This window comes from Lactuca saligna, chromosome 9 (genome assembly GCF_052625555.1).
Source record: "Lactuca saligna cultivar CGN05327 chromosome 9, ASM5262555v1, whole genome shotgun sequence".
Classification (NCBI taxonomy): Eukaryota; Viridiplantae; Streptophyta; class Magnoliopsida; order Asterales; family Asteraceae; genus Lactuca; species Lactuca saligna.
This window is the reverse complement of record NC_136425.1, coordinates 98,239,956-98,255,598: the sequence shown is the minus strand read 5'-3', so window position 1 is coordinate 98,255,598 and position 15,643 is coordinate 98,239,956. Positions and strand designations below refer to the sequence as shown.

Below are 15,643 nucleotides of genomic sequence, written 5' to 3'. Positions count from 1 at the left end.
TTTGAGGCAAATATAGTAGATGATTGTGTATATCACAAGTTCATTGGGAGTAAATACATCTTTCTGATCTTGTATGTTGATGATATATTACTTGCCACCAATGATTTAGGGGTCTTATATGAGACCAAGAAATTTCTTTCAAAGCATTTTGAGATGAAAGATCTTGGGGACGCCTCATTTGTATTAGGAATCCAAATTCAACGAGACATATCTCATGGAATTCTAGGATTATCACAAAAGAGCTATATTGAAAAGATCCTTGAAAGATTTGGCATGCAAAACTACAAACCAGGAGACACCCCTATTTCTAAAGGAGACAAATTCAGTCTCGATCAATGCCCTAAAAATGACTTTGAATTTAAAGAGATGCAGAAGATTCCTTATGCATCGGTTGTTGGGAGTCTTATGTATGCTCAAGTGTGTACACGTCCCGACATATCTTTCATTGTAGGGATGTTGGGAAGATATCTAAGCAACCCAGGTATAGACCATTGGAAAGCAGCCAAACGGGTTTTGAGGTATCTACAGAGAACAAAAGACTACATGCTCACATATAGGAAATCAGATGTTTTGGAGATCATTGGGTATTCTGATTCTGATTTTGCTGGATGCCAAGACAGTTATCGATCAACATCAGGCTACATTTACTTATTAGCAGGAGGAGCTATTTCATGGAAGAGTGCTAAACAAACTTTAGTAACTTCTTCCACCATGGCGGCAGAATTTGTAGCATGTTTCGAGGCATCAGATCATGCAATATGGTTGCGGAACTTAGTCACAGGGCTGCGTATTATTGGTGTTGAAAGACCACTAAAGTTGTATTGTGACAATAAGTCAGCAGTGTTGTATTCCAACAACAACAGAAGTTCCACAAAGTCAAGGCATATTGACATTAAGTTTCTTATTGTTAAAGAAAGAGTGCAAAATGGAAAAATCGCAATAGAGCACATCGGGACAAACTCCATGATAGCGGATCCGCTCACAAAGGGATTACCTCCCAAGGTCTTTCATGAGCATACTACACACATGGGTGTGATAAATATTGATGATATTTTGTTTTAGTGGGAGTTTTACAATTTATTTTTGGGTGCTTTATTTTGGTTTAAGAACAATTATGTTTTTCTGTACAGATTTAAGAATTTGGTAAATTTCATTATTAGTTGCACTTATTTGAAGTTTGATCTCACTTCAAGTTAAAGAGGAACTCGTCGGAAATCAATTTTGATTTTGTGACCACGCATCATGTTTAATCTATGTCGTTAGTTATACTTATATATGTGACCATTGATGGTTTAGTTACGTAAATTGTAACAAAGACCGCATTGATCCTATACAGTTATGATTAATGGACAAGACTGTTTAACGGTACCAATATCATGATAACATACATTAAAGCGCTAATATGGTTATATGTACATTTATATATTCATGGTCCAGTGGGAGATTGTTAGAAAATCATGGGACCATTCTATAAATGAACATATATATTGTTATCATTTAAATCCAAAATATTATGGAAAGTGTATAAGATTGTTGATGGACCGATATTCACTTACCATTTGTGGCTTGAGTTCCCGGTTTGACTCAAGATCCTCAAGATCCCTTCCATCTCTCACATTAGGGTTTATCTCCATCTATAAATATATGTGATGATGAGCAAATCAGAGAGGACGAAACTAATTCACAAATTCGTTTTTCTTGAGTGCAAAGGGTTCTTAGAGTTGTCTTGAGATCAACTGAAAAACCAAGCTTGTTCTTCAGATCCAAAAGCTTCAATGGAAGCAGGTACACTATCTCCTTCTACTATTTTCTTTTATCCAGATTCGAGTATGAAGGTCCGACCTTGAAAACTTCCGCATACATATATAGACTAAGTTATTAAAATACTTACACAATTAACTCAAAACCACTAATATAAGAAAATATTAACTGTAGCAGAACAAGGTTCGTTTAAATATAGATAAAATCTTAAGCATCCCAAAATATATCTACTCCATTCTGTGAATAAACAAGTTAACAGATAAATCTAAAATGTATGGGAGCTCTAAATTGGATTTACGCTTTTGGAGTAAGAGGAAACCGTTGGTGTGGACAACGTGTAACCCCTACTGCGGATGAGCCTGAGAAGAAAATAGAAACTCTGGCTTTGAAGGACGACAAGTCCTCTTGATCAATTTATAAGTCGTTTTTTTTCATAAAGAAAGATTATTTTCATTTGTTTTCACATATTTTTTTGAGATGGTGATCAAAAGATATCTCCAGTAATCTGTGTTTCTAATTTAGTATGAAATCTCTTAATGAAACTTTCTTTTGTTCTATGTTTCAGAATTGTTTCAGTAAGGCAACGTATTTCCAGCAAACAAAATGAAGGTTGAAATCAGATCATAATAAACTTTAATTCAAACCGCTCTGATACCACATGAAGACTTTTACAGGCATGATCAATATCAGTATACAAAAGTTTCTTAAGGAATTATTAGTACTTACTTGGAAGTGAATGTTTTGAAGAAGATGATGCCATGTTTTGATTCCTTTCTTCCCGTAATGGTGTTTACTGATATTCTGATGGATAGATATTCGTACACATACTCATACTCAAGATGATGGTGTTTATAAGGAGGTATCAAAATGTAAAGAAGACCTTTGAGTATCATGACCTTATGTATTGCTTGTGATAATTTATCATTAATACCTTCCGCCCCGTTCCAGAGTTTATCAAAAAGAAAAGAAAATAAGAGAAAAGAAAGCACGAGACAAAAGAAGAGAAAGGAAAAAGAAAGTTAGGAGAGAAAAGAAGGTAAAGGAAAAGAAAACAAAATTGTTTTTTTGTGTTCCCCAGTTGGAAAGACATGGAAAGAAAATTAATCATTTTCTTTTTTCCTTCCAAATCCTCCTAAATCGGAAGGAAAGATAGGAGGGAAAGTGATTCTTCCAATTCTTTTCACTTCCTTCCTTTAATGAAACTCGGGAACACCAATTTTTCTAATTTAAGTCTAATTTCCACCCATTTCTTTTCCTTTCTCTCGTTAAGTTTAGCTCATGTCATATCCATCATACTATATTAATGTCATTATGGCAAATATTATGATACAAAATATAATTGTACCCAACGCATCAAAACATTACAAAATAGTCTGGTGGCCACATTAAGGGGTCATTTTCTTACATGTCTAACAATATTTAGTCGAAATTGTCGTTTGTAAAATATTTGCCTATATAAGGCTTGTTCAACTTATAAAGTTAAACAGAACGAAAATTCGTGAAAAAAGTTTACTCTCAAATTTATCTGTTGAAGTTTGTAACTTCTGAATAGCATATTATAATTACCACCCAAGAATCCAATGCATACCATCAAGATCATCTCTTATGCTATATAGAATTTTATTTGAAACATTGATTTCATCGTTAGGTTTTTTTTTAATAATATTATTATTTCTTGATCATTTTCATTTTTTAAATGATCTAAAGGGTTTTCATTGCATACTTCTTCTGGTTGTTTTTTAGTAATTGCTTTTGCTAATGCTAGTAATATTCATAATTGAAAACCAACCTCTTGTTTTATTATTTTTATAAAATCTTAATGTTTGATCATAGCAGTTTTTATAACAAGTTTTATGGGGTTGTTAAGACTTATATGATCGTTTGTTTGTATAAATGATTGATATAATTTAAAAAAATTATTCCTTTTTAATAAATCTATTCCTGAATCATGTTGATATATTGTTGAAGTTTTAAATTGTGTTTTTTCGATTATTATGAACCATTTGAAGAATTCACAAAGCACCAATAATGGAACAATAACTCGTTTGATAATGTATGACATCCAGGGGAAGAGATAAAGAGCAAGCCGCTATAATCCGTCTACTACATTCCGTTAAAAATGTAATAATTATTGTGATAATGTATCGATACATTTGGTTTTTTCGTACCAGAGGCGGTGGAGCTCCTTAATAGAGTCCATCAGGTCATGCATTCTAATATCATATCTCCTAGATCCACAAATATTGTTTTCAAAAGAATTGGTTTTGTCATCCAGAAAGGGCTAACGGCATAGCTTGTTGCCCGTTTGCCTTCAATCGATATGTATTGAACTGACAATTAGTTAATTTAGATTTTTAAAAAAAAAATTAAGATAGATCCTTTAAAAATTTTAAGATGGGTCGTAAATTATTATTTTTTATAACTTCTATTAAAAAAATTCATTTTAAGCGGGTCAAATGACCTAAGTTGTGTAGATATAAAAAATAAGTAGTAAACATCATGCATTTTCTTGTCCACAACACATTATTGTAAAGATACATAGTTTGACAAAGTAAAATTCAGTTTAAGATACAGTTGTAATGCATAAAAAACGAGTCATTGTATGTGGAACCGATTTCTATATTTGGTATATGTAGTTACAAAAAAACGAATGAATTGAAGATCTCAAATGACAATTAGAGGAAGTGAACATGTTGACCAAGATCTCAACAATGATATGCATAATCGTTCTTTTATTATATACAAGAACAATTTGTTACTAATAAAAGTAAGTGTTCTTCTTGTGTGTAGAAGTGCCCGTATCTTTGCATAACATTGACCTGACTTCAATGATGGATCTTGGTGGTTCAATGTCTTTCTCTTCAAGTGCATTTCCAAGTAGTTTTTGCATTTGTGATGCAAACGTATCATCCAAAATCTATAAAAAATAAATAAATAAATAAATAAAAATAAAATAAAAAAATCATATAACGTATCTATATAATTATTAATAACTAAAAAGAAGAATAAAAATCTACTTACAGATACAGCAACTCTTGAGCCTTTGTACAATGATCTGTTTTCTTTCCTGTTCTCAAGGAAACTCAAAACATCCTGCAGCAACATCAACACAGTTACACAAGACGTTATCCGACAAAATTTCTAGGGCTTTTTATCAATGATAATCATGAAAATGACATTTATGTCTTTTGGACAGACGAGAGAAAAACCCTATCTCATCCTTTTTTTGGTGGGCCAAAAAAGTTGTAATCTTTGTACCATCTTGCAACTTTTTTGGTGGGACAAAAAAGTTACAATTTTTGTCCCATCTTGTTGCACCTTTTTAGCTGAGCCTAAAAAGGTGCAATTTTTTTGTCTCCTCTTGTTGTGCCTTTTGGGCGAGACAAAAAAATTCCAGTATCGAAGTGAGGCCTAGCTAGGAGATTTTAAGAATAGTAAATGAGAGGTTTACCTGTCCCATGCGGTCCCAATATCCGCGACAAATGGCAATGAAAACATGAGACTGAAAGATGGAATGGAGATGATTCACGGTGTTTGTAAGTTGCTCTGTTAGCGGTTGCATTCTGCTTCGGATCTCGGATTCTGCCAAACTTTCTTTTGAATCTTGCAGAATTTTCTTTAGTTTTGTACTATTTTGTAGCCTTGTCTACATCATATAAAAATGATTTTTTTTTTTTTTTTAAATTCCGATAATAAAAACTATTGTTGTTAGAAAATGCATAAAAGTAAGAATTAGGCACACTCACATTCTCAACAAGTTTCTCAACAACTGCTTGAAGATAATTGCGGAATTTGGATCTAAGCATGACTGTGACTTCACTTAAACGTTCTCCGGGTGCTGTATTTCCCTCATTGGGAATACAACACGAACCCCATGACTTTAATTGAACTTCAATCTTAGGACGCAAAACATCCAACATTCTCTTCATTGAGTTTAAGAAAATCCCAAGCTGAATCAAGAAATCAACCCAAACATTATTAGATTTTTTTTGTTTTTTTTTAAAAACATGTCCACAAAAAGATATACATTTAGACTAGAAAAATGAACGAATTGGACTGGGACTGTAACTGATGTCAATAGGATAAAAGTTGGAGTAAATTACTGAAATCCTCCCTATGGTTTGGTCAAAATTGCACGTTTGGTCCCTAACATTTTTTTTGCACTCGGATCGTCCCTGTGGTTTGATTTTGTTGCGTTTTTCGTCCCTGTGGTTTGATTTTGTTGCATTTTTCGTCCCTTACATACATAAAGTTAGGGACCAAACATGCATTTTTTACCAAACCATAGGGACGAAAAACGCAACAAAATCAAACCACAGGGACGATCCGAGTTCAAAAAAAACGTTAGGGACCAAACGTGCAATTTTGACCAAACCACAGGGACGATTTCAGTAATTTACTCTAAAAGTTGCAATTCTTTGTCCCACACAAAAAGACCTAATCATCTTCATTATAAAAAATAGCCATAGGGTAAAATTTAAATTATAGAAAAAAGAAAAATAGAGACAAGACAAACCTCAGGAGGCACAATATAAGGATTTGTGGTTCGTTTGGCAAGCTTTTGGACATATTTTAAGCCAAATTTCTTTGGTGTCAAGTTCTCTTTCAAAGGTGCTACAACATCCGCATATTGTTTGTCCAAAGCCTCAATAACTGCCTTTTCAATGTCTGCAATCGCCTATTTACCAAAAACCAAATTAAAATTATTATAAATTCGGATTACCACCTTTTTTTCAATTGGTTTTTATCGAAAATCGCCAATTAAGGAATCATAATAGAATTAATGACTTACATTCTCCAAAGCAAATGTATACTCAGGCCATCTGCATATAATGACCTCATAATCATTTAAAGTTTCTTTAAGGCGCTCATACATTTCATCCACAAATGGTGTTGTTGAATGTTGAGTCCTCACTCCAGAACATTTTACCTATATTTTCAATCATCCGATTAAATCTTTATATAATTTAAGAAATACGTTCAATTCTTTATTTATAATTATACCTTGTCAAGTTTACATGTCTCAAGCAACGATAATCGCTTATCTTGAATCCAAATGATGATGTAAAGATGAAAAAGCTCTTTTGCATCAACTCCGCCTTTCACAGGACTGAAAAAGAATTAAATATTAAGTTGTGGAAAGTTGGAAACAACTAGAAATATTATAAAAATAAAAATAAAAAATTACTTGATATTCCAGCTGGCAAGATCCTTTTGGAAATCGGCAGTTGCAATTACAAGGTCTGTAACAGGACGAGAAGGACCTGTGGGAGGACATGCCACAAGGAAGGATCTCAATCTGCTGCAAAGTTCAGCACTGTATATTGCAGATGATAGATTTGGTAGGTCGATGAAACTGCATAATTTTCAAACATTGTTAGCATAAATTAGTTGAAAAGTTAAACATTGATGCATAGATTGATAAAAAAAAAAGTGAACCATTGTTGTGTAGATAGGTAAATAGTGAACCATTGTTGCATAAATTGGTCAAAAAAAAAAAGCAAACCATTGTTGAATAGATTGACAAAAAAAAAAATGAGCCATTGTTGCATAGATAGGTAAAAAAGTGAAACATTGTTACATAAATTGGTAAAAAGGTGAAATATTGTTGCATAGATTGGTAAAAAAGTAAAACATTGATGCATAGATTGGTAAAAAAATGAACCATTGTTGCATAGATAGGTAAAAAAAAATGAAACATTGTTACATAAATTGGTAAAAAGGTGAAACATTGTTGCATAGATTGGTAAAAAAAGTAAATCATTGATGCATATAGTGTAGTAGCAAGTCAAAAAGTATTTTTTTTAGTAGATAGGTATAAAATAAATGCTTTTTTTTTTTAATGTTGCAACACCACTTCAATGAAACTTTGTTAATTTGTTAACTTTCAACTCCAAAAAGTTTTTTTTTTTAGTAGATAGGTAAAAAGCTGAAACATTGTTGCATATAGTGTAATAGCAAGTCAAAAAGTTTTTTTTTTTTAGTAGATAGGTATAAAATAAATGCTTTTTTTTTAATGTTGCAACACCACTTCAATGAAACTTTGTTAATTTGTTAACTTTCAACTCCAAAAAGTTTTTTTTTTTTAGTAGATAGGTAAAAAGGTGAAACATTGTTGCATATAGTGTAATAGCAAGTCAAAAAGTTTTTTTTTTTTTAGTAGATAGGTATAAAATAAATGCTTTTTTTTTTTATGTTGCAACACCACTTCATTGAAACTTTGTTAATTTGTTATGTAGGATTATAAAAACACAATGCATCTATGTAACAATGCAAGACAAATATAATAACAAAAAAAAAAATTTTACCTTGGAAGAACATTGCTATTATGAATCTCAATATCTGTAAATATCTCATTCCTGATATTTAAACAAAGAGATTTCATTTTCTGATAAGCTGTAGAAACAGCAACAGGATCCATCATCAAATTTCCTTCACCATTGCCACTAAGATATTCATCCGTATCACTCAAATGCCTTCTTGATCTTTTCTTTGCAGCTGCCTAATAATAATAATATAATAACAATATATTATTTAAACCATAGACACATGTATTCTATAAACAAAAGATATGTCATCCATGATAACACTTAATGAGAATATAAAGAAAGAAACCTGGAAGTAGCTGTATAATTTATTTTGTGCCTCAGGAGACAATATATCATGAAGAAGTTTATATAATTTCACAGAAGGTTCCAGAACAGGTGCAGCAACTCCAGTAGCAGGTTTAAAAACATCCATCATGCCAGATGGAGACAACTCATCTAAAGACTTGTAGTTCTCAAACACAACTGCAAAAATCTCTTCAATTTGCTCTTCAATCTCACCCAATATTCTATTCTGCAAATTGAAAAACAGATATGAAGTAATAATTTTGTGAAATCTTATATCATAACATGTGACTTTTGTAATTTCTTTTACCTCTTGATGACTGAGGGTGGTTTTGGTATTCCCCTTCATTATAACAGGCAACAACAAGTCGTATACTAATGAGAGACAATCATTTGTTGGAGTAGCAACATCCATTATATAAGATAAGTATCTGAAAAGTCAAGTGGTTAGAAAGGGTAAAATGGTAATTTATCAGAGTACATTTCAGTAATCAGTACCTTAGCTTTGTGTAAGCATCTGAAACTCCATAATATGCTGCAAACTCAGTGAGTAACCACTTCCATGGATCATGGAACAAAAGGTTTCTTTGTTGAAAGTTTTGCTCTTTCATGGCAACCTCCATTGCAAGATCATATGCCATTGTTTCAGCAATGGAACCACACTGTTATACAAAAAGATTGTTTGGTCAAAGTCAAAGTCAAACTGTTTTGAATTTTAAAGAATCACAAAGTAAGTCAAGAAAACTTTAAAGAATCACACAATTTCTGATTTCTTTAAAGTTCTTATTCTTCAAGTTAAATCTACATATCCGCACATTGTAATCATTGCAAAATATTAATAATATGGGAAATTCACCTTCATGCTGTTGTCATCTAAACTTGTTGTGTAATTTATGTAGAGTTGAATTTTTCCAACAAGTTCATGCTCTGGTTCTCGGTATATAGACCACCATCTTAGTTTGTCATTCTGCATTAAAAAGTATCAGCTTCAGACTAAAAGGGTAAAATGGTAATTTTTTTATAAAAAAAAAAAAAAAAAAAAAAAAGTCACCTGATCTTCAGAAATAGTGGCGACTTGAGCTAGAACACGACCATAATGGTTACCCTTGGAATCTTGGACTTCAACAATCAAGTCATCCCCAAGGCTATCTGGTAAACTGTGATTTCATGATTCATTAATAATTTCACAAAACCATGTAATAATAAGAAATAATATAATGAGATTTTGGATTTAAAAAAAAAAAAAAAAAAACGTACAATATATGGGTTTCACCAGATCCAGGTTGCATTCGAATGGTATCCCCTTCTGCTGAACTTTTAAGTCTTAGAAGACATGAGTATGACTCTGTTTAATATCATGAGTATTATATATCATTAGCTACTACTAATTTCTCCTTAAAACAATCCAAAATGTCGATTGACATTCCTAAAACATAAAATATTTCTATAGATGAATGAATGAATAAAACATAACCTTAGAAGGATTTTAGGTGTAATTTTATTAAAAATAAAAAAAAAATGAGAGATTGTTAAACATAAGTTAGTTTATTTAATTCAGTCTTGCATGATTCACCATATAAACTTAATTCTTATTCTTTTTCCCATTATATACATTGTAAACATAAGTTGGTGTTTCTTTTTTACTTAATGCAAAAAGAACAACTTAGTAGAAAAAGTCGGGAAGACAAAGCTTTCCTCACTAAGTCTTAAGTTTTTACAATTTTACCCCTCATTTATCTAGACACATTTGAACAAAAACCATTGTCTAACTCTAATCCAACATATTTAGTAGTTACTTATGAAAAACAATTACATAGAAAGTTCACAAACCTTTCATTAAGTCTTATGTTTTTACAATTTTACCCCTCATTTATCTAGACACATTTGAACAAAAACCATTGTCTAACTCTAATCCAACATATTTCAACACGTAGAAAATTCACAAACCTTTCATTAAGCCTTATGTTTTTACAATTTATCTAGACACATTTGAACTAAAACCATTGTCTAACTCTAATCATATTTCGACACAAGTAGTTATTTATAGAAAACAATTACATAGAAAGTTCACAAACCTTGTACTTCATAGCTCGATGAACTGCTTCTTAGAGTTGAGACCCCAATTTTAAGAAGGCCTGAAACTTGTTTGATGTATTGAGTGCTTGCTTGCATGTATGCCAAACTATGGCGAGAAAATGAACCATTTTTAGGGACACGAGGAGAAAAATGAATACTTCTAACTGACTTCCATCCAGAAGACACTTTCATTTGTAAATTGGCAAAATGGCGTTTTACAGTTTCCATTTTCACTTTTGGTGGTTTTATTGATGAAAAGTTGCATCCCGTAGGTGGATCCAATGTCATTTTCACCTTACGTACTACACCATTCAATAACAGTGTCAGTGTCAGGATTGTACTATTAATTTAAGAAAGAAACACACAAAGAAAGATATGCCCTCCATCACATGACATGATGTTGGTGGGATAGGGACTTTGATGGTGTTTGGGATTTCATCTAAAAACAACTTATTGACTTGTTGACTTTTTGAAAAGTCAATAAGTCAAAAAAAAGTGTTTGGGAATATGAGAAGGACTTTTAAAATAACTTCTCATTAACCCTTCAAAAAGGAGATTTTAATAAGTTAGGATTTCTAACTTTTCCAAACTCCTCACAGCTTTTTGGGTTGTAAAAGACAAATAAATACCCCTTAAAAAACAACTTATTGACTTATTGACTTTTTCCACCACAAAAACTAATCCAAACACTTTTTTTAAAAACTCATTTTCTCATCACCGTAAGTCATTTTGCCTAAAAGTCCTTTTGAAGTTCAAAATGAAATCCACCCTCTTTGTCTTTGCAAAAGTCGGAAATACCCTCCTCATCCTCATTATTGAATATAGCCCTAGAAAGCTTGTCCAGTGTCCAATCATGCATGTCATGTGGTGTCCCCATGTAACAAATGCAACGATAGCAAATAATAATGTTTTACAAGAGCTCAATACCTTGCACCTTCATCTTGCCAACCATTTTCTTTGGTTTTTGGGAAGGCCCTTTGTTATCAATTTCAGATGATTGCTTAACAAGCAATTCTTCCTCCGATTGTAGCAACATTTGTTGCAAACTGTTATTCAAGATTAATGTTAGAGTACAAAAACAAGCATAAAACATTCATAATGCTTTCAATGTTGTAAATCATTATTGTAAAGGGTATTTAAATGTACTTTACTCGTAACAACATGGGCGATGTACTCTACTTTTTATAATAGCATACTTACATTTTGCTACAAATACACGAATTTGTACTTTATTTGTTACATATTGCTATTATTGGTTAAGAAATGTTCCTACTATACGCAAAAATAAATTACATTTTACAAGTTTAGGAGTTATATACAACTATTGACAACAAGAGTAAAGTATGTTGATATTTCATGCAATTTTCCCTAATGAAAATGCAATATCCATTTCAATTGTATCCAATGAAAGTTGATATTTCAAAAGTCACTCTCAATGTTGGTATTACTCATATCCATAAATATCCAAAATGCAAAGTGTTACACTTTTTAAGTATATCGTATTTGATTATTTGCTAAATTGTAGAATCAAATATTTTTTAATATGTTAACAAAAAATACTCATAAATAGGATATAAAATTATAACAAAAACTAAACTCACCCAAAGGTGCTTCGTAGTAGAGCACATTCATTTTCCAAAAATATGGGGGCTTCCATGCAACCCTTTGCCCAAGCATGTAGACACAGTCGAACACATGCATCATATGCAATCACAGCATGCCAAGGCCCCAAGGAACTAAATTTAATAAAAATTAAATAAGTTTGTAAATTTTATTAATAAAATTAATAAAAATAGTATAATATTTAACGTACCTTGCGTGAAACGTTGGAAGACGTGTAGGAAAAGAACCAGAACCGGTTTTGACACCAACATTCCTATTGCAAAGAAAGTAAAAGATATTAAGATATAAATAAACATAAAAAAAGAGGTAATGTTATATCAACTTTTTATGATATGTGTAATATAATATATAGTTTTAAATTTACTCTTTTAGTTATAAATTATATAATGATAAATAATGAGTTTTTTTTTTTATTTACATTAGAACCCATATAAGGTCATGATAAAAAAATATATTTTCTAGTTATTTTTGGAAGATATAAGTACAATTTAATTAACATCATGAAATTACAAAAATAAAGATATACGTCATTTCATATATGTCATTGAAATGACATAAATAAAAATGGGCAATATTGTAAATAAAAATGGAATGAAAAGAAAATAATATCATAGCTAAGAAAAGAAAATTAATGAAATTAAAGGAATCACATTCTTTCAAGAATTATCCATTCCATTTCATCAGACAAAATAAATAGCTTTTTTTTTAAGGAAAATCACATAATGATGAATTATAAATAGCTTTTTTCTGAAGGAAAATCACATAATGATGAATTATAGTTTACAAATTTTGAGGAAGTGGAAACAAACCTAGATGGGTTTGAGGTCTCCTGTTTATGACTCGTTTTCAAATCTACAACAGGAGTATTCTTCTCTACAGTTGACTTAGGTACAAAGTCAACCGAGTCAGCTGTAGATGGAGTATAATTAGCTTTAGAAACTGGAGAATGCTCCTTCTCTTGTTTGATTTCCCCAAATGAACCTGAAAATGGAGGTGCACTTGGAAAATCTTCCTTGGATGCTTGTCGATTCTCAATATTTTTACCATTTGACTCCTGTAATAGTTGACTCTAAAAAGTCAAACACCAAGTCATAGCAAAGTAAACTCCTTTTTCACCAAAATTAGATAAGAGAAATAAGAGAATTGATCGATTCCTTATGAATTGGAGTGAAATGGAATTCAATTGCATTCCATTCCGGACTTTGATTGCAAAAATTAATACATAATTGAATTCTGTTGGAAAGGAATTCAATTTTCCTTCAATAAACTCAAGGAATTCAACTCCAATCCTCCCTCATTTGTACAAAATGACGGAAATACCCTTTCTAAACTGTATTAGTAGATGGTAATTTAAATATTTTTGCAAGTTTTAAATGAATTTGTTAACAGAAATCGATAAAGGACAATTCCGTCAATAGTCGTTACTTACATTCCAAATCCTTTGACATGTTTAGAAACCAAACAAAATATATTCAAAGGAATGGAATTGAATTCCATTCCATTTCCAATTTCTTTAATAGATTCCAATTCTTTCAAACACACAAAAACTTTAACTAGATGAAAAAGAAGCTAGAATTGTACCTTTCTTGAAGAAGTATCTCCATTAACATGTGATGAAACATAAGACGAATAACCATCCGAAACATACGAATCTTTATGTGGCAAATTTTCCATACTTGCCCCTACTTGTGTACTTGAAAACTCTGAGCTTCTAGAATCATCTGACTCATCCTCCGTATAAACACTGCTTCTCACATTATACCTATCACCTCCCCTCATCAACAATCTATCTGACACCTTCCTCATTTCAATCGAAGAGCTCACATCACTAGAGTACACATGATACCGTGGTCCCCGTTTCACAGGATCATGATCACGGTGCCTATTGCTACTACCAGAAGGAACTCCATCATCATGAGGGGAGGAATCTACTGAGTATCTTCCACCGTATACCTCTCCTTCTGAATCACTTGACATGTCTTCAGAAGTGGAATTAGTGTCATCTCTTGGCAAGACTTGAGATATTGGAACAACCCCATTTTTGAATTTTGAAGGTTGAGGCAATCCGAACCCTCGAGAGTTGTTTCTAGAAGTGATTGGATCGAATCTTGTTCGTTGATTTGATGTGGAGGGAGGGGTTTCTTTTTTTGGATTGTTGGATCCCTGTATTTGAAAGGATTTGAATTTGAAATCACCATTTATGAGCAATAGTTGCATATAGAATACCAATAAAGTTTATTCAAATCATTAAGTGAAGAATATGATTTTTAAATATTGGAATCCAAGAAACTAAAAATAGAGAATGACAATATACAAGAGGGAAATGTAAGTGTTGATAAGTATTCTATAATAATAGTTGAGAGCACAAACTCACCATTTATAAATAGTTATGAAAATGGAAAACCAGCAAAATTTATTCAAATCCTGAAGTGATAATGTTTTGAATTTTTGAATCCAAAGAAACAAATTTTAAAAATGCCCAGGTGCAAATTGAGAACGAACGAATCAGAAATTTGAGATTTCGTGAGTTTACAGATAAATTTTCTATAATTATAGTTCAGAGCAGAATATCACCATTTATGAACAATAGTGCAGGTGAAAGATCGAGAAATTCATTCAAATTCTCAAGTGAATGATGAATTTTTTGGAATCCAAAATATAACAAATTTGAATTTTTGAATCCAAGAAAAAGAAAAAAGCAAAACAAATCCCCGTATATACAAATTGAGAACAAACAAGCAAAATTTAATGAGAATTTAGTGATTTTGTCGAGGAAAATGTAAGATTTTAACTGAAAAGCCCTAGATTAAAAGATTAATAAAAGCCCAGATACAAATTGTAGATAACCAACGATAATATCGAATACGAAGTATTAAAATAGTAATTAACATCAATAAGCAAAGCGTAATCTCAACAATTTACTTGACGAAATCGATGTGACTCCATAAAACCCCAAATAATATTATTTAAAAATGCAATGTAGAGATGTTGATAACCAACCTCTTTGACCCATCTAAGAGCATTTGTATCTAGCCCTTCTGTAAACATCATGTGCTCTTTTTGAGCGAAATCACATCCAGCCACCCCAACTACAAAGAAAATTGAAAAGGACGAACATCAAGATCTGAATCTTAGAAACCCAGAAAGGTAAAGTAATTACAGTTACAAGTAAAACTACTAGTTTAGAGCTGAGTCATACTATAATATGTTGAAGGAGTAGTGTTTCAATGGACTCTTTTGCTGCTCAAATCAAGTGTTTTGATTCTTTGAATGTGTAGCAGAAGGACGTAAAGATGGAAAGAGACGTTGGGGAAAAAATTTGAAAGAGAGAGAGAAAGTAATCAGATTGATTGAAGATAAAAAGGGACAAAATGGGCATTAAAATTTTCAAGAAATAAGAAGATGCTCGTGATGACTCATAAATCAGGATTTTTGGTTTTTTGCTGTGCTGCTTTGCAGAAAGAAAAAGGGCAAAAGGCCATTATTTTATTAAATTTGATTTTATGGAGTGGGGTTTCAAAATGGTATTTTATTTAACATGTTTTGATTTATATAATAAAGTAGTTAATATA

At 31.7% G+C, this 15,643-nt stretch overlaps 1 protein-coding gene across 1 annotated transcript; it reads right to left on the bottom strand.

The window, feature by feature from the left end:
- Positions 1 to 4,397: 4,397 nt before the first annotated feature.
- On the bottom strand, positions 4,398 to 15,438 carry LOC145015186 (uncharacterized). Its single transcript, XM_078973636.1, has 23 exons — positions 15,271 to 15,438; positions 15,072 to 15,160; positions 13,653 to 14,234; positions 12,881 to 13,140; positions 12,262 to 12,324; positions 12,050 to 12,184; positions 11,376 to 11,494; positions 10,448 to 10,750; positions 9,630 to 9,717; positions 9,424 to 9,529; positions 9,229 to 9,339; positions 8,871 to 9,034; positions 8,683 to 8,803; positions 8,377 to 8,601; positions 8,070 to 8,263; positions 6,950 to 7,117; positions 6,766 to 6,871; positions 6,554 to 6,691; positions 6,278 to 6,439; positions 5,508 to 5,711; positions 5,213 to 5,407; positions 4,783 to 4,854; positions 4,398 to 4,678 (listed from the first exon to the last, which is right to left on the bottom strand). Exons 2-23 carry the CDS (start codon positions 15,120 to 15,122, stop codon positions 4,520 to 4,522), a joined length of 3,726 nt encoding a protein of 1,241 aa, XP_078829762.1. The 5' UTR covers positions 15,123 to 15,160; positions 15,271 to 15,438; the 3' UTR covers positions 4,398 to 4,519.
- Between the last annotated feature and the right edge of the window lie 205 nt (positions 15,439 to 15,643).